Source organism: Hippocampus guttulatus, chromosome 1 (genome assembly GCF_054856545.1).
Source record: "Hippocampus guttulatus isolate MCC_2025c chromosome 1, RoL_Hgut_1.0, whole genome shotgun sequence".
NCBI lineage: Eukaryota > Metazoa > Chordata > Actinopteri > Syngnathiformes > Syngnathidae > Hippocampus > Hippocampus guttulatus.
Genome location: NC_141261.1, coordinates 12511233 through 12534089, shown reverse-complemented (window position 1 = coordinate 12534089; position 22857 = coordinate 12511233). Strand labels below are relative to the sequence as shown.

Sequence of the window (22857 nt, the reverse complement as noted above, 5' to 3'; positions counted from 1 at the left end):
TTGTCACCCAGTTTACACTCACTTGAACAATAATTGAACAAATACTTGACTATCAAAACTAGTGAGCCATTGTTTTTTTTGTGTGTGTACAAGTAATAATACGATGTGATGATTAAACATTTATTCGGTTCCACTGTCGTAACGGCCCTCCGAGGGAAGACGTAATTCCAAAGTGGGCCTTGACAAAAATGAGTTTGACACCCCTGACCTAAAAGTTAAATGCAACTGAACGGAACTTTTTTTTTTTTAATCCATGGAGTATCCATATTAAAGAAGTCATTCAGAAATTCAGACTGTGGCTTGATATTGACATGAACTTTCAAAATGTTCAAACTGCCTATTCAAAAATAAAAATTCTTAAGGGATATCATTTACATGTGCTTGCCTGGAGCATCAACTGCACCATGCAGACCACTAGGTTTAATCCACTGTAACGTGCACTGTTTAAACATAAACTCAACACTCGACCAGAGAACAAGCAAACTACTAATGGATAATCACACATTTAATCAATTTAATGACATAGTTAAGACTCCTTTTTCCACGACCAGTTTTAATGGCACTCAAAAACTAAACAAGTTGCTTTTGTGGGGAGAAAATTACATGGGACACAATTGCAGTACATCATCACCTACGCTTAAGAAAAACATTTAACTTAATCATAGAAAACATTGAACAATTAACAGCATTAGATGGATGGGCACACCATTGAATAATCTTTACACTGACAGAAATAAGACTACTAAAACTGTTACCATATACATCATAATACTGATCACACGCACGTTTGACACAAAATTGAAAGTTTGACTATAAAAGCATTAAAGTGCTCCTCCTTTGTCCAGTTCGCGAGTTAAATGTATGTACAACAACAACAAAAATGCAACACACTTGTGTTACCAAACAAAATAAAAATCAAATTCATATGATGATCGAGTACGCCATCATAATTTGAGCATGATGTCATGAAACAAAACTGGAATGTTAGATAAGTTGCAGTTAAATATTCACAAACAAGTGTCATAAAGATTCTTAGAAGACACTCAACAAGCATGAACACGAGGAGGACCTTGCCCAGCAAGGTTTTGCATAACGGGAAGGACTAAAAGGGGTCTGGTGTCGTGGTCAACAGGGACGCCATTCAACGATGAACTAAACGTCACTCAGATTTCATATCTGATGTTCAGATATAATACTGTTTCAGAATGTTCTCAATTGGTATGCAATGTTTTTCAGCAAGGGAGAATATTTTTCACAGTACAAATCCATACCAAGAACAATTTAACACAGAAATACCGATTAGTCTAATCACATCGTCACTGATTCTGTGGTACCAGTCTTTGAATAGGCTGTTGCTGATAACATTGGCAAAAATCCAGCAGGGACTGCTCTGTGGGCTCAGCGAACATCTCTTTCCATGAACTCCTCTTTTATCGGGTGCTTGCTGCGTGCCACCTTGCAGTCGGGCATGTCGAAACCAAAGTCCGCCCACTCGTCGGTCGCTGCCGACATCCCCGTCGTCCCCACAACGCCTGACCTGTTGGGTATGGTAATGGTGTGGCGGACGCGAAAGTGCACGGCTTCCATGACGCGTTGACGTTGCAACTCCCCGCCGGCGGCCCCGATGGCGGCCATGTTGCTGCTGGAGCGTAGAAGCTGTTGGCCGTGGTAGTCGTGGTGGTGTGCGGAGGCGGGCAGCTGGAGGGAAGTGCTTTGTTTCATGTCCTGGAGTCCTCGCCAGATGGCAACGCGAGTCTGCTCTGGGATCTTCAGTGCGCCTAATTCCTGGAGACGAGCAGGGAGATAGCGGAAATGGGATAAAAGAAGCGGAAGATAAATGAAAGTGTATTCCGTGTTCAACGAGATCCTGCAGATGGTGCTTTGGGTAAGAAAACGGATTCATTTTTTTTCCATCGAGAGGAATGTTGTGATTTCAAATTGTAGAAATAAACATGGTTGAGATTCCTATCGTGCTTTCTTTTTTTTGTGGGGTCATCCCCTTATTCCCTCGCTTGGTCCTTTTCTCTCGGAGGACATACATGACTGTGGCTTTCAGGGTCTGGCAGAAACAAGTGGCAAAAGCCACCAAGATCGGGACACACGTCGAACAAACTCTACTCATGGTGGACAATTTCTTAGTTCAACAAGGAAATAATGAGGCGCTACAGAATTGTTACCTCCACGGAGAGTGTCTGGAGATGGTAGATAGTTTGCAGGCCTTGAGAGGTGAAGTATTCAATGAAGTTTTGGCAGCCCAGGCTGGTTAGAAAGCTGGAAGGGGATTCAGAAAAAAAAAGCAGCACTGTTGAAATAGTTTAATACTGATCTCGCCAAAACAGGTCTCAAATGAAAACCTTAACAAATATGGACGATGGGAAATCAAAAACACACTTAAATATGAATGATTCATTAGGCCATTCTTGCTTTGGTGAAGATTCTTTATTATAAATACATAAAATATAAAAGTATGAACAAGATACAGTGATGTAAAAATGGTCTGCATGAAAAGTTACAAAAGCTCAAAAGTCCACGGGTAGTAAAAAATGAGTGCATTCAAACACAATTTCACAAAATAAAATCAACAAAAGTGTCAAATAAAACAAAATTTACAACATTAAAAAAATGAGATGTTCTCTTGTGCATCGCCAGCAGGTCTTTGGTAGTACACACAACGATTAAACAACCGCATGACAACTGCATTTCATTAACTGCGTGACACGAAATTAGCAGCTTGGCTGCACGGTTGGAATCAAGAAAGGCTTCCCTAATGACTAACGTATCTGATTCGAACTATTTCAAGAAAGGCTTGACTGTTTCTTTGTAAATGTCTTTTGAACAGCGAAGAACAACCAAGTTCTCGGTGCATTGACACACACACTTACACTGTACGGGCCATTGAACACCAAACACATCTCTCAGCTTGACTGATTTACCCAAACGTCTTTTTTTTTTTTCTTTCCCTCGACTTCGTAAAACTCTTGAGTAGCCCATTAATGAAACCGGTAGTCCTGATGTAGTACAATGCATCTGCAAAACTATTCAGTCAGAACGACAATTTTATCACTTCTGCACAAACACGAGAATGAGCAAAAGTAGCCGTTTTGGAAGACACAGTCGTGGCAGAGAGCAGTTGTTAAACCAATGAAATTGTCTTACACAGGGAAATTGAGAAGTGTCATTGGAGGGTGAGGTACCTGACAAGGTTGGGGTCAGGGTTATACGGAGGGGGTGGGCTGCAATGTGAAGCAGACACTAAAGTCTGACTGCTGTGGCCACCATTAATGTCACCGTTTGACTGCATGTGGTGGCTGTTGATCACGTTGTGGCCTGGAAGAGAAGTCAAGCCACAATGACAAATCGATGACCGCGAAAGTATCATCGCACATTACAGTGGTACCGCTACTTACGAATGTCGCCACAACAGGAAAATATTGCCTCTTGTTATGAAATCAATTTCAAGATACGAAAGGTAAAAATACAGTATGGTGAGCTTCTCGTGAGAAGCTCCGAGTTTCCTGAACGCAACAAACTTATAGCTGCGCTGCCATTGGCCATTACCTAGCTTCTTCCTGGCATCCCATTGGCTAAGAGGGACCTCTACCGAATGTGGCTATGTGTGTAGATAAATAAATAGATAGATACGTGTCTATGTAGTATCCGAGTCATTCGCTCCTTGGGCCATGAAGCGTACCGATAGTTTTACGTACCAGTCGGGTGATCGCTCACTATGCTGATGTTTGCCTTGGACATTTTCGAAGGATTGTTAAAAGGCAACAAATGCAAGCATCCTTGGATCGGTTCTTTACAAAACGCCAGGCAAAAACCACTTCCGAGGGAGAACATGGACTAAAGAGGGTAAAAAAACGATGAGGGCGCAGTTAAAAGTTAAATGATCACCATTTTCATTCTTAGTTTTTTTTACATGATGCACAACTCTCATTTATTGTGCAATAATCTATTTGTTACATATTTCAATGCATTTTTATGCTTTAGAAAACATTTATATTTGATCTTTGGGGGGCTTGGAACGGATTAGGGCATTGACATGGAGAACGCGTCTCTACTTGGTTGTTTGTCTGTGTGTGCTCTGCGATTGGCTGGCAACCGGTTCAGGGTGTCCCCCGCCCACTGCCCGATGACGGCTGGGAAAGGCTCCGTCATGCCCCGTGACCCTTGTGAGGATAAGAAAATGGATGGATGGATGAAATGTTTGTTCATATTTATAGCATTTCTGTCATACATCTGGCAAGGAAGCGCCAAGGCCCATGTGCTCTACAGCAGCATTGATGAAAAACTCTGGCCGCCTCCAGCATTTTCCGTAAGTTGTCCATCCCTGACATCGTGTATCATGACCTTAAATCATACTCACTCATATGTGCCATGGAGGTGTGGCTAGTGGGGTGGTGCTGGGGCTGTGTCCCCACCAGGTGGTTGGCTGTCTGGGATTTACCGAAACCTCCATGTGGGTGATGCTTGTTCATATTTGACAATGGAGAGGAGGGAGATGCTATGTGGCTCCTGGAGACACAAATTCCCCGTTGGATAAGAGTAATGTCTGCCTCGCTTTGACATAAGCAAGCCGTGTCTTCGCAGTAGCGTGCGCACTAGTGTCTGTCAACTTTGTTGTGTACAGCGTGTGCGCATCACGGTGACTTACGGTCTATGTAGCAGCTGCTGTTGTGTTTGTTGCCTGTAGGAGTCCACAAGTGGCTGAGGAACAAGCTCCACCAGTTCCAAACTGTCTTTAATCTTCATCAGCAGCTCAAAATTGTCCCGACCACGAACCTGCGCACACAGGTCAAGGGTGACCGAAACATATTTGTCAGGAACATCAGATATGCTGTCAGTCATTTTTTTTAATGGATTTCCTGCTGAGTATTTTACACAAACACCACTGTGCAAAACATCCATTCGTTTGATGGATAGCATTTCCCAACCTTTATTGAGGCAAGGCACATATTTTACTTTTAAAAAAAGTACACCATCAAGCAAAAATGTCACAAAAATTTTATATACTTAAATAACATGACCTTGTCTCAATATACTCACAAATTGACTAACACAGTGTAAGGTTCGTTGTATTGTTGTATTTCGTTGAGCACAAAGCTATTTTTCTGTTTGAATGGCAACCAGTAGAAACAAAGGCTAAGTGTACCTTCTGCCATCTAGTGGAAGAGCATTTAATATGTTCCGCATGTAGCTTATAGAGTATGTCGCTGGCCAAGATATACGAACAAAGAAAGATACATTATGTGAAAGCGAAGAGGGGTGGAATGAAAACCAAGTTCAAAAATCCGTTTTGACTGAAATGATCTGAGTTCACTGGTAAAGGAACGATTGAATCGGTCTCAATGTAATTTGAACCGGTAAAAAAAATACGGCTGACACAACCGACGATTTGTTGTCCTTTTGAATTTATTCATTCATTCATTTTCCGATTCTCTTTCCTTTGAATTTAATCAACTTGAATAGTTTAGGCTTTGGAGCGCTTTTACATGTTGTTGTACCTGTCAATAAACACAACAAGAGGCTGCCTGACAATCCCAAATTATGATTTACAGCACAAAACAGTTTTTGTACTGCATTCACTTTTATTCTCAGAAATGCTGTTATTTTCACATTCAGATGTGTTCTTATTTTGAACTACATATTGAGCCACTTTCCATTTTGTTTCCTAATGGTAATATACCATATTTCTCCCGTGGATGGTTGGTTCTGATTTAAAAATGAAGCACTTACAGGAATATAGTAAATCTCCTCATCCCCATGTCGCCGCTTCCTAAGGTTAACATTTGGGCTGGAAATATTTGGTGGGCTCTGTTTGAAATCTGCAGATGAGAGAGGCATCGAATCATTTTAACACATTCCACAGTCTCGTTAGTTCAACAACCAACAATGACAACGGGATGATCATAACAATAACTTACTGCGCTTATTGGCACTGCCATTCTTTGCCACAGTATCATTCAAGACTTGCTGTTCCCTGAAGTGGTCCTCATCTGCTTTGCGGTCTCGGCCAGGACACGCACATATCCGGCCTTCAAATGACCTTCGACCTAACACTTGTCCACTACAAGAATAGACGTAGTTGATCTTGACTATAGTATAGCAAACATACTTCATGACATTGTCAACATTTTTGACCCCCCCACATACTGAAAAATTTTGGTGTTTAAAAAAAAAAAATCTATATTTTTTTCCCAATGTATTTTTCAATCAGCATCAATTACATGCAGAGTTTTGCTATTCATGGGCCCGCTTATGGTGGTGGTCCATTGTCATTTATAATTAATACAATATTTTATATACCATGAAATAGGCAAATGAAATCCTTGCTTGCAAAGATCAGCTCGTTGACACAAAAAAAAGAATTGCAATTGTGCTGACGTGAATGAAAGGATGACTCACTCTCTCGATTCCAACGTAATAATGATTAGGATCGGTCTCCTGTTCATGCCGCCCACACAGCTGCTGTTGCACATGAAGTTGTACAAGATGGTGGTGAACTCTGTCCCCACCTGCAACATGTCATAACAAATCAAAGCGTCCTGCGCCGCTTTATATATTGTGGAAATCACAATGAGATTTCTACGTCCACGAGTAATTTCTTTCACGCAATCAAATGTCAATTTGACACGGCCACCATTGGAGGGCAGTGTTGTAGAGCCCATGCTTTTGATTGGGTTATCGGCTCAAGAAAAAAAAAAATCAATTTGGATGAGTTATTTTGTGTGGAAATAGAACTCCAATTTGACCCAAGTGTGGCTTATCCCAAGGCTTGTATTGAACTCCAACATCAAGATGATGAATGAAGATGTGCTACATAATGCTATTGTGGGTACAAATAAAATAATGCACAACATCCTGAAGTTAGCATAGCATCCTCAAATGGCTTCTTCATAGCACGGTATTCATACGTTCTGTGTGAGTGAATACAGTGATCCCTCGCTATTTCGCGGTTCGTTTATTGCGGCCTCAGTGCATTACGGATTTTTTTTCAAACATATTCATGAAAAAACAGAAAATGTGAAAATGCCGCAAAAAGCCCGCAAAAGCTCCATGAGAGGCAGCGAAAGTCAGCAAAACAACAGTGAGTCACATAGAGCAACATATACAGTACTACATGTATGTGTTTACTGCATTTCGTTATTCATACAGTAACCTAACCTAACTTATACATGTTTAAATATATTAGTATATAGCATTAAGTAGTGTTAATTACTACAAACATGCATGTATATGATTAAATTTGGCCTTATAAATATTATTTATACTCATATACAGTACATGTACATATACCTATAGAGGGGGAGGGTTCGCTACTTCGCGGATTTTCGTTTATCGCCTGTGGTTTTGGTCCCCGTTAACCACGATAAATGAGGGATTACTGGACATGCTTGTTGAAGAAGCACACACACGCACCTGTGGAGTCTCATAGGGAACGAAGACACTCTGGCGGCCGGTTATAGGATCATCCATGTACTGGCAGAGGTTGTTCCCCTCCACTCGGACGAGATGGCTGGCTGGTGCTGCTTGGCCTGAACAACCAGCCCGTGACATTTTTAAGCATCAGAGTGACGCATGAATTCAGTTTCTTGTATCTGAATTGCATCTCGTGGGAGCAACAGCAAGATTTTGGAATCACCGCAGATACACATTTTGTGAAAGGCAGCGAATGCCGTAGTACAGTTCATCGGACCGGGTGGCCGTACCATCGTTGAACTCTCGGCCCAGCTCGTGGTTGGGGCAACGCTTGACCACTTCTGTCACATGCTCGGCCTTCTTGTAGACCGGCATCGCTCGGATGATGCTCCCGTGGGGAGGGGAAGAGGACAGCTTGATCTGGATGGGACACGTCTTGGCAATCTGGCAGTAGAGCTTCTTCAGCAGCGGGGAGTACTAGGGGAGGAAAGAGTGGACGCGGTGAGCAAAACACCCGTACAATTTTTCATTCGGATTTGAAAAAGAATTTGAACTTGCAAAGAAAATAAGTTTGGACCAGATATTGCAGTTTTTTTAAAAATATGGCTCTTCATTCTCATCACAGTGATTAAGCGTTTACTTTTGAAGCCGTAATATATCAACTCAGAGACCATATTTTGCAGATTATTCAACCTAACGACAGAGATAGAGGCTCAAGTCATAGAAGTCTTCACATTCTGCAATTTATTCACATTGACAAGCCAAATTTAGGGTGACGATTCTTCCCATACTAGGTTATACTTGAGCTCCGTGCTTGGCATTTCAAATGTAGAGGCTATTCGTCACAGATATTGACTGGGAATTTTGAAGGCTACACTTGAGACAGATTTCCGAAAACTGTCTCTTTTGCTACGATTACGAAAAAAAAACATCTAAACGACACTACACTCAACGATTTATCATAAGAAATATATTGACAGTAGAGACCTAACATTTTGGATTTTTCCTATGAACAGGTGTGTTGTTATTTTTTCCACTAGATATTTTTCAGGACATTCTGAGACGGTCAGGTGGAAGGCATTTGATGAGATGATGCGCAATGACCGTCTACAAACACGACTGCCATGCTCTCATTTGCGAAAAAGTGGTTTCTTTCTTGGCAAATGATCATTTTGCTTTTTGTGACGTTTTCACTAAGCCCTTAGAAACACACACTACACCCTCAGTTGCCCCCCCCCCCCCCACCTCCCCTTTTTTTCACAACACACACACGCGGTCATACACTAGGACTAGGGGCAATGAAAATGCCTGCATACTACGTAACTGCCCCCCAGCCTGTCCTGACACGTTTCAAAAACTCCACCTTCAGCAATGATGATGATGATGATGATGATGATGATTATTACTTTTAGCTAGGATAGGCTCCCTAATGAGGACAAGCGCTGAAGATAATGGACGGTGAGGTGGATTATTATATATGCACCAAACGGAAATCTTGTTACTGTATTTGTATGCCGTGGCCACAAGAAGATTATAATTTTGCTTTCCTGCTTGTGAAGAGTTGACATAATATCCTAATATTATTCTGAATGCACCATGTGATGGGGCATCTTCATGTGCATGAAAAAGTTCCGTGTTTTTTTTCTTTTTTCTTTTTTACTCAATCTTCCAGGATTCAGATGCCTTTGGAGATGTCTCGACTTGTCCGCCATCCTGACTGGTGTTCACATACACCAAACAACACGTGAAATAGCCTGCATCAAACTTGAAAGTGAAGAGCCACTTTAATAAAAAGGAAAAAGAAGATGAGACAACAGAAGAGGAGTGATGGATCGACTTCAGCTCAGGGCAAAGACAAGGACGTTACTGACAGGAGGGAGAGTGAAAAGAAATGGAAAAAAAAATCATCAATTCTAACACTTCATTTGTATCTCGGTCAAAATAGGCATTCGATGTTCTGTCGATTGGAAGCGGATGTATGTGGTGTATGTCACCACACTACGTCCATTGGAGGCAGGTCCTGACAGGCCTCTGGAAAGAGGGTGATAATTGCTTGATCGCCATCCATATGCACAAGAAACAGCTTGCCCGATGCGAAATCACCCGATTCCACAAATTTCTATTGTTACGTTGATCTTAAACACCTCATACAAACGCATATTTTATCAATCATTTAAAATGATTTATGTCAATACATAAACCGTTCTGTTCTTTTTTTTTTTCATCCACAAAAATTAAAGAATTTTGAGGCCAAATGTTACAATTGGCAATTTTCGGTTCAAATGTTTTATGCACGTCCCATTGTTGATGAACAGCCAAACGAGTCATTATATTTTATCGAATTTTTCACAAGAGCGTGAGCAGTGATTTTCACATTGCAGATGATGGACGGTGAAAATAAAGGAGATGCGTTGCAGGGGCATGTTGGGACCTGCAGCAGAACACAGAGAAGCTAATAGCCGGGAAAAGCAACTTCTGACAGGTCGCCTTGCGATACATGCTGGAGCAGATACCCCTCAACACATCACAACCCCCCCACCCTCCCCCCAACACACACAACCGCCGCAACCCCCTCCCCTCCCACACACACATACATACTGTACACAAAAGACGCATACTTTATCATCATTACTTATAGGGGAAACGAGGGAGTTATACAGGGTGTCCATAAAGTCTCTTTACCATTTCAAAAAATTATTAAAAATGCAATTGATTAGATATTTTATTTATATTTATTTCTATATTCAGATTTGTTCTATTGTATTCAGCATTTATTAAAGGTTTTTTTTAACCTCTTTTAATAAAGATATCGTGTATCGAACAAAGATAAGGGACATTACTGATCTAAAGCAAAGTATTACTGATGCCATTTCCACAATTGATGAAGCGATGCTACAACGAACATGGCAAGAAATCGAATACCACCTTGATGTGGTTCGTGCAACTAATGGTGCCCATGGAGAGGTTAAAAAAACCCAAAACTTTAATAGAATAGAACAAATCTGAATATCTAATCAATTGCATTTTTAAAAATCTTTTTAAATGGAAAAGAGACTTTATGGACACCCTGTATATCATTCCATGCATGGTGGTGCTTGGCAACTTGTAAGGTACTGAATGTGGAGTCGGCTTACAAGAGTCAAGAAGGAGAAAGAGTTTATGAGGAGGGGAGGCTGCAAATTAGAACAAGAAAATGTGGCCTCTTCTCGGTTGCAAACTAAGCTTTGCATCAGTCTCTGAGCTGACTATCAAGAAAAGTGGACACGCAGGCCCCTATTTTCATCTACAGGCTGATGGGACATAAGCTCACCAGGAAGCACAGTCTCTCAGCGCCCACTGTACAGCAGCCAACTTTACATCTTCCTCAAGTGGAGATCTTCTTGCTGGTCCTTATAAACCAGAGGTGTCAAACTCAAGGCCCAGGGGCCAGAGTCGGCCTGCGACATCATTTTTCGTGGCCTGCAAAGGCAAATCATGTGTGTCAACGTCATTCATCCATTTTCTAATTCGCTTGTCCTCACAAGGGTTACGGGGATGCTGGAGCCTATTCCAGTCGTCATCGGGCAGTAGGCGGGGGACACCCTGAACTGGTCGCCAGCTAATCGTAGGGCACGCATGGACGAAAAACCATTCATGCTCACAATTGCACCTAGGGACAATTCAGAGTGTTCCATTAACCTGACATGCATGGTTTTAGAATGTGGGAGGAAATAAGAGTACCCGGAGAAAACCCACGCAGGCACGGGGAGAAGATGCAAACTCCACACAGGAAGGCCGGAGCCGAAATCGAACCCTGCACCTCTGCACTGTGAGGCGGACGTGCTAACCAGTCCCCCACAGCGCCGCCCGTGTCGACTTCTTTTTTCTTGTTAATTGTCTTCACTTTTAACATCTAGAGGTATAAGATATTGCAAGATTTCTTTTTTTTTTTTTTTTAAATCCCCCCTTTAAAATAAATTGAAAAATAGTGGAACAATTTAGGCTTCTGATTTCAAAACTAGTTATCCATCAACTTGTGTATACTGTATGTGCTAATTTAAGGTGATCATACATTTACAGTTCACAGTCATCATGGTCCTCCAAACTATGTGGGACATGAGAAAAAACTGAGTTTTACACCCTTGTTAGCAACCCAACTTGCGTACACCGATTTCCGACATGGACCCAAGTGAGCGAGTCCGTTCGGCTTGCGCCATGCCGGCCGCATGCCTCTCCTGCGCTGAATTTAAAGGGACTGGGGGGGGGGCGCTTCAACTGGCCGGGAATCAACTCAATTCAACTCTATTTATAGAGCACTTCAAAAACAACCCAAGCTGCATACAAATTGCTGTACATGGGGCAAAAATAAGTCTTACAACAACAAATGATAAAGTAATAAATTAATAACAAAGACAGTAAAAAGCACCAAGAGTAAAACTAAAACCAAGTCTCATGCTGAGTCATTAGCATCTGATCCACAGACCTGAGGCAGCGGGCAGGTGAAAAGAGGCGGAGGAGCTTCGAGAGGAGTCAAGTCGGCCGTGTTCACTCCCACAAAGCGCAAATGGCCATTTTCCTATGACCCCAATCTACGAAAATACCAAACGAAAGAAAAGCCCACCCACGCGGACAGTTCGACTGCACTTTGTGCAGGACTTGCACTGGGCATGAAAATAGGGCCTGCAGTCTCCAAACGCTCAGCAAACCTTAACCACATTTTTGCTTAAATCACTTCATGACCCAAGTTGAGAAAAAACAACCAGTCCCAACTTAACACCCGTCCGAGCAGTTTATTTTGGGGGTAAACAAAACACAAAACCAGCTTCCCATTCATGTGCCGATGGACTAAGTCATTGTAACAAGAGTAAAAGTTAGGAACGGTTTCTTCGCTGACACTTCATTTCTCATTCGGATACCGTCCATCCATCCATTTTCCGAACCGCTTAATCCTCACGAGGGTCGCGGGGGGTGCTGGAGCCTATCCCAGCCGTCATCGGGCAGTAGGCGGGGGACACCCTGAACCGGTCGCCAGCCAATCGCAGTATTCGGATACCTCAACGATATTATCTTCACTCATGCTCACTCCTCAATAAACAAATCTTAAGTGGTTTAAAACCCTCAGGAGTCACACATCTTAAACTTCTGTCCTCGCTGATGAAAACAACCAAATCATTCACGCAGCACTACACTTGCAAACCAATGTTGATAAATTGAGATTTTTGTTGCACATGGGTGAAAAAGCCCGAAGAAACAGATTCGGATGGGTTTTACACCACGTTATATTTTTAAAGGATCACTTTGTTGATTTCATTATCAGGATTACTGGAAGACCTCAAAGAATGACATCATCGTATGACGGGAAGATCAGCTAAATTGAAGAGCAGATGACGGAGTATCTCATAAAACAGGTTGCAACCAATTTTTCTCATGACATTGCGATAGTTTGAGAGTCAAAATACAAAAATGTTGCTGCGCTTTCAAATGTAAAAAGACACCTGCCTCAGACAAGAAAGTTAGATCAAGTCAAGTAATTTTTTTGTGTGTGTTGTTGTATTTTTTTTCTTATAACAGACTACAATGAAACTCATAGCGCTTGAGCTGACAGGGTTAAGTGGGTTAAAGCCGGAGGAAGAACGAGACAGCAGAATAAAAGCAGCAGGTTAAAGGTCACACTCTTAGGGATCTTCTTACATCACTGAGACCCGCTGAAGAAGCTCACCGTGCATGGTTGCCTCCAGCAAACATGGTCATGGAGGAGTCCCACAAACAGACACGTTTGAACACACGCGGAGTGATGGAAGTGCAACTTGTATCCCGTTCCTCCCGACCAGAAGGTCTCATGTGTGTCAGGCGGAGTTGACACCTTTCCACAGAGTTTATGGGAACGGAGGCCTGTGTCGGTGTGTGTGTGTGTGTGTGTGTGTGTGTGTGTGTGGAGAGGGGGGTATAAATCTATTTACACGATCCCCAACGGGGCCCCTCTTCTAGTTTTGGGACAAAAAGCAGAGGGACAAAGGGCCAGGTAAAACAGGTGACTTGCGGTGTGGTTGATTTAAGTTCGGGTAAATGTTCATGACATGTAAAGTGATGTGTGTTTGTTATTTACTAATTCATTTTTTTGCTGTTTAAAATTACTATTAGTGCAGATTTTAGTGATGAAACTCAAGGGCTGAGGGCCAGATCCCACTGGCCAAATCGTATTTTTTTGGGGGGGGGGGGCACAGAAGCACATAAAGAGCGCTTACTTCATGTGTTCTTGGAAAAATGATTTGTTCTTTTCATTTGGGCAGACAATCTGTAACCAAGTTGCATTTATACTCTTTGCAGATATTAAAAAACCCCAGCACCAGCATATCCCTTCCCAACATATAAAGTTAATTTTATTTTGGCGTTTATATTTGGTTGTCACTATTTTCCATGACCCCTGATTTTAAATCCAATTTGTTGGAATAAAAAACATAAATAATATGAGGTGATTATACATTTACCACTATACGATGTACATACTCACAACGAGCCTCTAAAGGAAATTGAACAATGATATTGCCTATGAATGAAAGATGCAATATAATAAATGTGTGGCTCGATTTAAAAAAAAATGCTAAGAATATTGAACCATGTGCTCCTTGCAGTAAAAAAAAAAAAAAAGTCCAGAGAAGAAATTGGTTACTTTAGATTTAACTTGAAAAAGAAGAGAATAGAGAATAAGATGAATCAGTGGATGGTTCATTAGTCTCCCTTGCACAGGGTAGGCCTGCACATGTGCTGGCTTGAGCGTTTGTAACTGTGTCCGGATGTCTGAGCGCGCATATTTTTATGGGTAAAAAAAAAAAAAGAATGAATGAAGAGTCCGTACGCAAGCTTATCAAGAGCGCAGCTACTTACTGTCCACGTGGCCGACTTGGCAGTGCTGGACTGTTGAAAGGACAACTGGAAGGCGTGGGGTCCCGGGTAGTCAGTATTGGAGGGGATGGCCGGGGCAGGCGACAGGCCCTCGAAGGTGGAGTTGGGCTGGGAGTAGGGCGAAGGGGTGGGCACGGCCGAAGAAGCGTTCTCGGAGCTGTAAGGGCTGGCGGGCCTGGCCCTACTCCCCAGACTGTCCATGCTGCTGCTGCTGAGCAAGTTGTACTGGGACTGGGTGAGAGAAGAGCAGAGGAGAGAATGAGGGAGGTGTAGAGGGAGTAGAGAGACGGAGGCAGGGACGCAGGTATCGAGATGCTGGAGAGACGGCGGCTCGGACTCACGCAGGGGAGGTCGGGTTACATTCAACTATGGCTTTGTGGATTCTCGGTCATCTAGGATATGGTCATCATCAAAGGCTGAATCAGGCTTGGTTGAGGACGTCACGACTTAATATAGTGTGCAACTGTCCGGGAAGGTTTACGCTTAGAATTTATCTTACTAAAAATGAACACTTTGACAAAATTGGCACTCCGTCCCACCCCACCTAATCCTCTTGGACTCACCCCACATAGGACCCCACCTTTTTCTGCTCCTTCCCTCTGGTCGGCGCTATCGAACAATGCACACTTAAACAGCAGGGAATCCAATAACTTCTTTACCCTTGCCATGAACTTTGTAAACAGTTGATTCATATTTCGTTGGGACAACTTTCACGACATTCCAGATGACTGTATTCATTGTTCTCTGTTACGCCGCATCATTTAGACATGGTTGCGGATCAGTATTATCAGACACTTAATTTTTCTTAATAACTCTCTGAACTTGGTAAATATTGGCGTTTATGTTCTAAATGTGTATTTTATTACTTTATCATGTGTGTGTGTGTGTGTGTGTGTGCATGCGTGTGCGTCAGTTGTCCTTGCAGCCTGACCACACAGGAGCCACCTTGGGGCTATGTGGGTTAACTTGTAAATCACCAGTGTAATCGGCGCGCTCTAATTACCCGCAACCTCCCTCTTGTCCTCTTTGCCGCGTTTGACGAGAAGGAAGAGTTGTTGCGCGTCTGAGGCGCGCGCGTGTGCGGTGACACGCTTGTCAGAGTCAACACAAGGCATCAGGCCCCTTTTTCGAGCGCTACACAAAGTCATGCAACTCTTCAAATTTTTTAAGCATGATCCATATTTATTTATTGCTCTTCGGACAGTCTTCAGAAAAAACAAGCCTATCGGTGCACCTTGTGCTCCTTCAATCAATTTCTGTCTATAAAAAAAAAAAGTCAATGTGGCATTAAGTTGCAAGAAAGGCAATAAGCCACTGGAGCGATTCAAATTCAATTAAAATCCGATCGTAGTCCCGATGCGAACATTTTGAACAGCAAAAACATACTTTCAAATGCAAACCGTTGTCAACTCATACGAGAAATATGATTGCAGCAATCTTTACCTTCTTTTTCACGTAGTACATCCTCTAAAGTTTGAGCCACATGTGTTAACACTTCGGTCAGAGACGTCCAAATAGAGCAAAGTGAGTGCAGGGCAATTGCACAAAGCAAGAGTTCAAGTGAGGTGCGCATCAGTGGACACACCACTCGCCCTCTGTCTCTGTCTCTCTCTTTTGCTCTTTCTTTCACACACACGCACATATATGCAGGACAAAGGTGAGGTAGTGTGTGTAGAGTGAGAGAGAAATAGACAGAGACGAGGGAGAGGAGAGAGGGAAATAGGGATGGGAACCTTAAAAAAAATGGTACAGCATTCTAATTATGGCATGCCTGGACATAGACTGCAATGCTGGGACACATGTACACGCATGCCGCAAAACACTTTGTGAAGGCCTGAGCTAAGTCAACACTGTCTGGGCATGTGTATGTGAGTGTGTGAGAGAGAGAGAGAGAGAGAGAGAGGGACAGAAAGAATTTTGACACACATAGTGTATCCTCATGTGTATCATTACACAGACACGAATGAACAGACTTTGACACTTTAAAGACATGATATTAACCGAGGTCAAAATCCAATTATTTAACTGAGCACGTGAAGCTTTTTAAATTTTTTTTTACACAGACTGAAAAGCAGAGATGTTTTTGTTTGGCTGTTTTCAAAGAGACAAAGCCAAAATTGGAGACACGCGCATAGAGGAATATGTCAAGTCCATTATGTTCCCCCGCCGTGGTTTATCAGATGAAAGCAAAGAGACGGGTCAATGTTCCAGACTTAATGCAAACTGTATAGTGTGAGTGTGTATGCACACGTGGATATGTGGATCTATACATTGACTCAAACATTAGGACAAGCAGTGCACATATGCTCACCAGTCACACAATTCAGGCAAACTCCTATGAAGAACCAGTGTCAAAAGGTTTAGCTTTAAAATGACAAATACATGATGATTGCCAGACAGATCATTTCATAATTTTGTGTTACTGAACTGCGTTGGATCGTAATAGATATGATATACTGGGATGCAAAATGAATGTAGCAATTTTCAGCAGTTAAATGTTCATATTTTGTCAATAATTCATTTCCATCCATCATTATCTGAACTGCTTTATGCTCACGAGGGTCGCAGGCGTGCCGGAGGCGATCGTAGCTGACTTTGGGCAGTTGGCGGGTTACACCCTCAACTGGTTGCCAGTCAATCGCTGGCGAAAATGTATTTGATTAACTTCATTATTTTTCATGGACATTTAATAACCTTCAAAGTGGTTTTAAAAACAATATGGCTTGCCACCATGCTCATTGAACACGTCACTAGACAATAACATCTGATTGTTTACAGCCTTTTAAATCCATCTTTGTGGACCGAGGCGACGATGTCAGCCAGACATGTGTGAAAACACGAACATGCAACCGCGCACACCAATCACGCAAGCGCATCTGCTCACAGGTGTGTTTGGAACTTCATTCGATCTGCAACATGTTGCAACAGAGCCACGACCTGCGACGCTGTTGTGTGAGCAAGTGTGTGCGCGTGCGGATGTGCGTATGAGTGTGCTTGTGAGTTCAAGCTTTAACAATGTGTGATGTCCCCTATATGGGCAGTCGTTTTACTGGCTGCCATTCAGAGATGAGCCTTGAAAGGCTGAAAATGTTTAGAAATGTCGACAGGCCATCCACGGCAACACTCAAGATGAGTGAAGCACACAATAGACTGATGATCGAGAGATGACTCCCTTGACCCTTGCTTTCTGCTTTTGCGAATGTTAGCAAACATCACCAATATATGACATCACAAAAAAAGTGACGTGAGTTTATGGAAACCTATCAGAGCCCAACGGATATTAAAGGAGATTCAGAGTTCCAGGGAAGTGGGGGCATTCAGGAGGGAAGTGTTCTGCCCCCTGCTGGTAATATTATGCAAAGGTCAAAATTAATGTAGACTACATACAAAAGGCGTAAAGCAGCAGTAATAAGTTAGCATGCTATATATCTCAGTGTTCCCCAATCTTTATTGAGTCAAGGCAATCATTATATATTAGATTTGGCCATTATAATGTCACAAAAAGTATAAATATTGAATTAATGATGATAATATCTCAAGTTACTGAAAATAAAGTGACTTAGTGAGAAATATGGAACTGTTTATTAGCAAATGTATAACTCACAGGCAGACTTATTCTGTTATATGTATGGCAGCAAGTGGATGCACAGGTTTACTGAACCTTCTGGCACCTTATGGAAGAGGATTTCATTGTTTTGCTTGTTACTCTCCTGTACATCGCTGGCATAGATAGATGGAAAAAGCGATATTTGTAATTAATCCATTATAATGTAATATACTGTAATAACATGTAAACCAAAACATCCTGTTCACAAAGTTGTCATTTCATAATACTTCAGGTATAACATTACAATGGTGTAATCATATTGAAAGAATACTGTATATTGTACAAGAATTAAGGACAGGATGTCCTCTTTTTTTAGACAGTACGGTGGGTGTGCCACAAGGCTCCATTATGGGGCCGGCATCATTGAGTTTTTATGTGAATGATCTTCTGGCGTTTTTCGCTGACGTTTTCACACAAGTGTACGCAGATGATGCTGTGAAATACATTCATGCGAAAACAAGTCAGGAAACTCGAGCTGTGCTGCAGAATGCAATGAAAAATATATCAGAATGGATTGTGTGTGATACTTGATATTAAATTTGAGTAAAATGGTAAGCATAATTTTTGCTACAGTATAAGACAATACTCACCCAACACCTGAAATTATGATAAAAGATGAAAAAAAATCAAAAAGTATACTCCTTCAAATAGATGGAGGGACAAAGATACATTATTGGTGATTAATAAAAATGTTCTCACCAATTAAATGAAATTTAAAAACCATTCAACATTCACAGCTATGGAAAAATGGTAGTTTTCATTGAACCTAGCAAGCATGTTTTTGGAATGTGGGAGAAAATAAAGTTGAATAGAGTGTACCCAGCGAAAACCCAAGCGAGCACAAGGATAACATGCAACATCCACACAGGAAAACTGGAGCCCCGATTCTAACAACAACCGCAGATCAGTGAGGCCGACGTGCTACCCCAACATGCCGACCCATTGTGTTGATATTTATGTTTACATTTATATGAAACAAGCCAACCTTCCTATCCAAATAACTTCCGTACTTGTGTGCAAAAAATGCACCGGTGTCAAATTAAAAGAAATCTTCTCCAAAACAGTCATAGATGATATGACTATGTCCACTACAAAATGAATGGAAGCAAACCTTTTTTTTCCCCACCTACCTGCACACACAGCATTTTAGCAATCCGGAAAAATTAGGTCACGTTCCCGTAAGAGTCTACATAGTGCTGGAATCAAGTGAATGTCATTTTCGGCCGAGGATGTCACATCGCCTGCATCTCTCACCTGAATGGACCTCCACAACTAGCATTGCAACAACAAACACTAGCCCCACCCCCTTTTTTAATCTGTCATGAGTATTCATTAACTAGCCAGGCAGGCCCAGACTTGCCTACTAAAAGATTCGATCAGACCAATACATGTGAACTTCCATATGGGAAGAAAGATAATGATGTGGTCATGTCTATCAACCAATTCTATTTGTTTTACACTGACATTGACAATCGAGCCTTCTCCATCAATGTCATGGCCTTTGTTAAACTGCAATCTCTGACTCACGAGATCTGCGTTTGTGACATTGGAATAAACACACATCAGGTGGCTCTTTGGTGATTTGACAAGGGTTTTCTGGCTCTGTCTTTAATTAGCCCTGCCCCGACACACACAAAACCACTCCTCAGTCCCTAAGGAATCTCAGTGGGGACACAGGGAGAGGGAAAATGCAGCACAAAGAGAGGGAAAGCATTTTGGAGGGAACACTGGAGGGAAAAGTGGAAGGATACATTTTGAAAAATGGTGTGGTGTGGTGATGGTGTGCATGTGGTTGCAAACTGGGGAATGCATGTTCACAATCAAAAAGGGAAAAAAATCGACAATTTGTTCCTACCATCACATTGTCATTCATGTCCCTCATGTGGTAGACGTCCATGGAAACTTCAGCAGTACTGCTGCGGTTCCCCGAAGTACTTGTAGAAGGTACTGGACGCTCATCTCCTGGGGGGAGCTCATAATAGGTACTGTCGGGCTCCCTGTAGGCACAATCGACAACGTGATGAAATTAAAGTCAGTAGACTTGATAACTTTATTTGGAAATGTCAAAGGAGAATACGTACTGTTCTTTCAATCTTTGACCAAGAAGATTATTATTACCTCAGAGATACCCTTTGGCTAACATCTCAGAGACAACCTATGGCTGGCTCACCTAATAATTTTGTAAAAAAAAAAATAAAAAAATTGAAACCTCCAAATAGGCTGAGAAAGCCGGAGAAGAGGACAATCTTTTGATCATCAGCCTGAAGAAATAATATGCTGCGTAGCACTGTAATGCAGAGCAGTTAACAGCTAGAAGGAATCAAACATTCGTCTCAATGTTGCAAATATGAAAATAATACCTTGCTCCATCAAAACTGAGCATTGTTATCTTTGTAAAGACAATCTCTTCTGTGTTGAGTTCATGGACAAAAGCATAACCTCATGGTGTGAATTTCATATTTATAATAGATGGTGGCCTTGCTCCTCAGAATATCTTCTCCCCGCCCCCCAAATTTCTACTCTTGTAGAATTAGTTGTGAATACTACCACACAGCCCTGCGATTGGCTGGCAAACGGTTCAGGGTTGCCTACTGCCTGAACACAGCTGGGAGAGGCCCCGGCACACCCGTGACTGGATAAGTGGATTAGAAAACGGATGGATGGATGGATGGATGGATATTGCTGCCCGTGATATAGGGTGCTGACTTCATGAACTCAACAATCAGTGCACGAACAGAGTGCATGGTGCATCATTTTGGTGAGGAAATTGCATTTTATATTTGAAAACACTCATGGTCTGAAATTGTATGCATCTCACTAAATCCAAATTAAAAATGCTACGTTTGTGTTAAAACTCACAGGGAGCTCCACAAGTTCTCAAAGGTGCCTCCTTCTTCATTCAGTGAGGCCTGGGACATTTTGGAGGTTGGGTAGTCTGGCGAAGGGCAGATCACTCTGTGAAGCAAGCGCGCGCGCGCGCGCGCACACACACACACACACACACACACACACACACACACACACACACACACACACGCATGCACGCACGCACGCACACACACACACACACACACACACACGCACATTATTTTTTGGACATACTGTTCATATTACGACTACCTCTTGCATCATACGCGCGCACACAGGTGCCCGCCCGCACGCAGACCGGCAAGAAACTACATACACGCGCCCACACGCGCATACGCACGCAGACACGTGTGATGGAACCAATGTAGTTTGAGGGTGTCAGAAGGGCCTGGGCGTGCCTAGACCAGCCAACTCATCAGTGAGAGAAGGCTCAGCATCACAACCTCCTCCAAAATGGTTCGCACCTGAACGAGGTGATCCGACAGTGGTTACCAAGCAACCATATTTAGAAAGATGTATGCGTGTTGTGTGAGATACACTGTATATATATATTACATATATACATATACATATCACACACACACATTTTTACACATTTTCACATTGATACACACACAACAGACACAGTTCGATTTCTGACAAGCAAGAGATATCCTATTTTATGTTTGGCAGGGTAAATATCGAAATTTTTAAAACAACATAAATGTCAGTAATATTTCAATAACAGAACTAACAGTTGCAGATCGAGTCTCCCGCCTAGAGTCCGAGATAAGACAACGACAAGTGCGTCGAAGGTGCGTTTGTCGTTGCTTCTGTTTTCATTTTGCTCGTCTAAAAACAAAAAGGAGAGGCCCAGACCCTACGCGCCTAGATTTCGATTTTTTTCCTTTATATTGTTTTTTCTGTACGCTGATTTCTGTCCACAAGAAATTGCGCAACTTTGCAGCGCAAATGCAGATAGATGTCAAATTGTCTGTCCTCCTGGGTTACGGCCCCCATGGCAACTTAGACAATACACAACCACACACTCTGCTTCCCATGAGTACTGTATGGGTAAAATGTATACACTCCCAAATGTAAAGAAATTAATTATACATTTATTCAATTATCTGAAAGGCCATGTGAACGATTTTATTGAATTTGACAAAGGTGTTCTTTCGTTTTATTAAAAGACTTCGACAGTGAAACAAAATTACGCAAGGGCGGCACAACAAAGTCAAGTCAGTGATTTAGCCGTATTTTGGGATGTGGTCGAAGAATAACATCATCATGTTCATTAAAATGATAATGAAACGTTCAATTTTGTGATCGTTATGCTACTGACAAATGTTACAACCAACAAAAAGTAGCATGTTAATTTTGAATAAAACACTCAAACCAATAAGAAAATAATAATGAAAGACGGAAATCTGCCAAGCTGAGCCTTTCGGCTCAACTGATGTATTATTCTAAAACAACTCCGACTTTTGCTGGATAGTCCTGCATTAAAAAAATAGATGTATTTGTGTGAGGGTTTGAAACTCTGCTAACATCACAGCCAAACCAAAAATAAATAAGCGGACCTACCTGAAGTGTGTAATTATCCCAATCCACAAGGAATTGTGTTGTGCGCAGAGCCCGTTTATTGTTGAACATACCCAGAGACTGAGCCTCCATATAAAGCACAATAACAAAAACAACGAAAAAAACGACCTAACTCTAACTTTGATAAGAATGAAGCAGGAGATTGACTTTTCGGAAAAAACGAAAAGAGTGATAAGGATAGGGAATCAGATTTGCATGCAGCCCTGGGAACTGTGAGCTTTGCTGAGGGACTTCAGCAGAGGTAAAGGAAGAAAGGGAGGCGGTAGGCAGCGGGTTTTGGGCGCACACAAGCGGGAAACATTGTCCCATCTCCGCAGATGATGCCTTTTGGATATTTTTCACGATCGGGTTCAAAGTGTTACATGAAGAACAAAAATGATTCACGATAACGGAAACGGGATCATTTGTTGATAGAATAAGGCTGGGCAACAACATAATTAAAATAAATCCAAATCAAGTTTGTTCATCTTGCACAGCTAAAAGCAGCACCCGAA

At 42.0% G+C, this 22857-nt stretch overlaps 1 protein-coding gene across 2 annotated transcripts; it reads right to left on the bottom strand.

Annotated features, from left to right (window-relative positions):
• Positions 1-493: 493 nt before the first annotated feature.
• On the bottom strand, positions 494-21046 carry tp73 (tumor protein p73). Of its 2 annotated transcripts, XM_086110154.1 has the most exons (13): positions 20771-21046; positions 19767-19908; positions 14287-14535; positions 7713-7899; positions 7423-7538; positions 6409-6518; positions 5928-6070; positions 5740-5828; positions 4658-4785; positions 4370-4518; positions 3195-3327; positions 2178-2271; positions 494-1785 (listed from the first exon to the last, which is right to left on the bottom strand). In XM_086110154.1, exons 1-13 carry the CDS (start codon positions 20995-20997, stop codon positions 1399-1401), a joined length of 2154 nt encoding a protein of 717 aa, XP_085966280.1. In that variant the 5' UTR covers positions 20998-21046; the 3' UTR covers positions 494-1398. The 2 variants fall into 2 exon arrangements, with proteins under 2 accessions (XP_085966280.1, XP_085966289.1); XM_086110163.1 differs by lacking the exons at positions 19767-19908; positions 20771-21046 and adding an exon at positions 15748-15926.
• Between the last annotated feature and the right edge of the window lie 1811 nt (positions 21047-22857).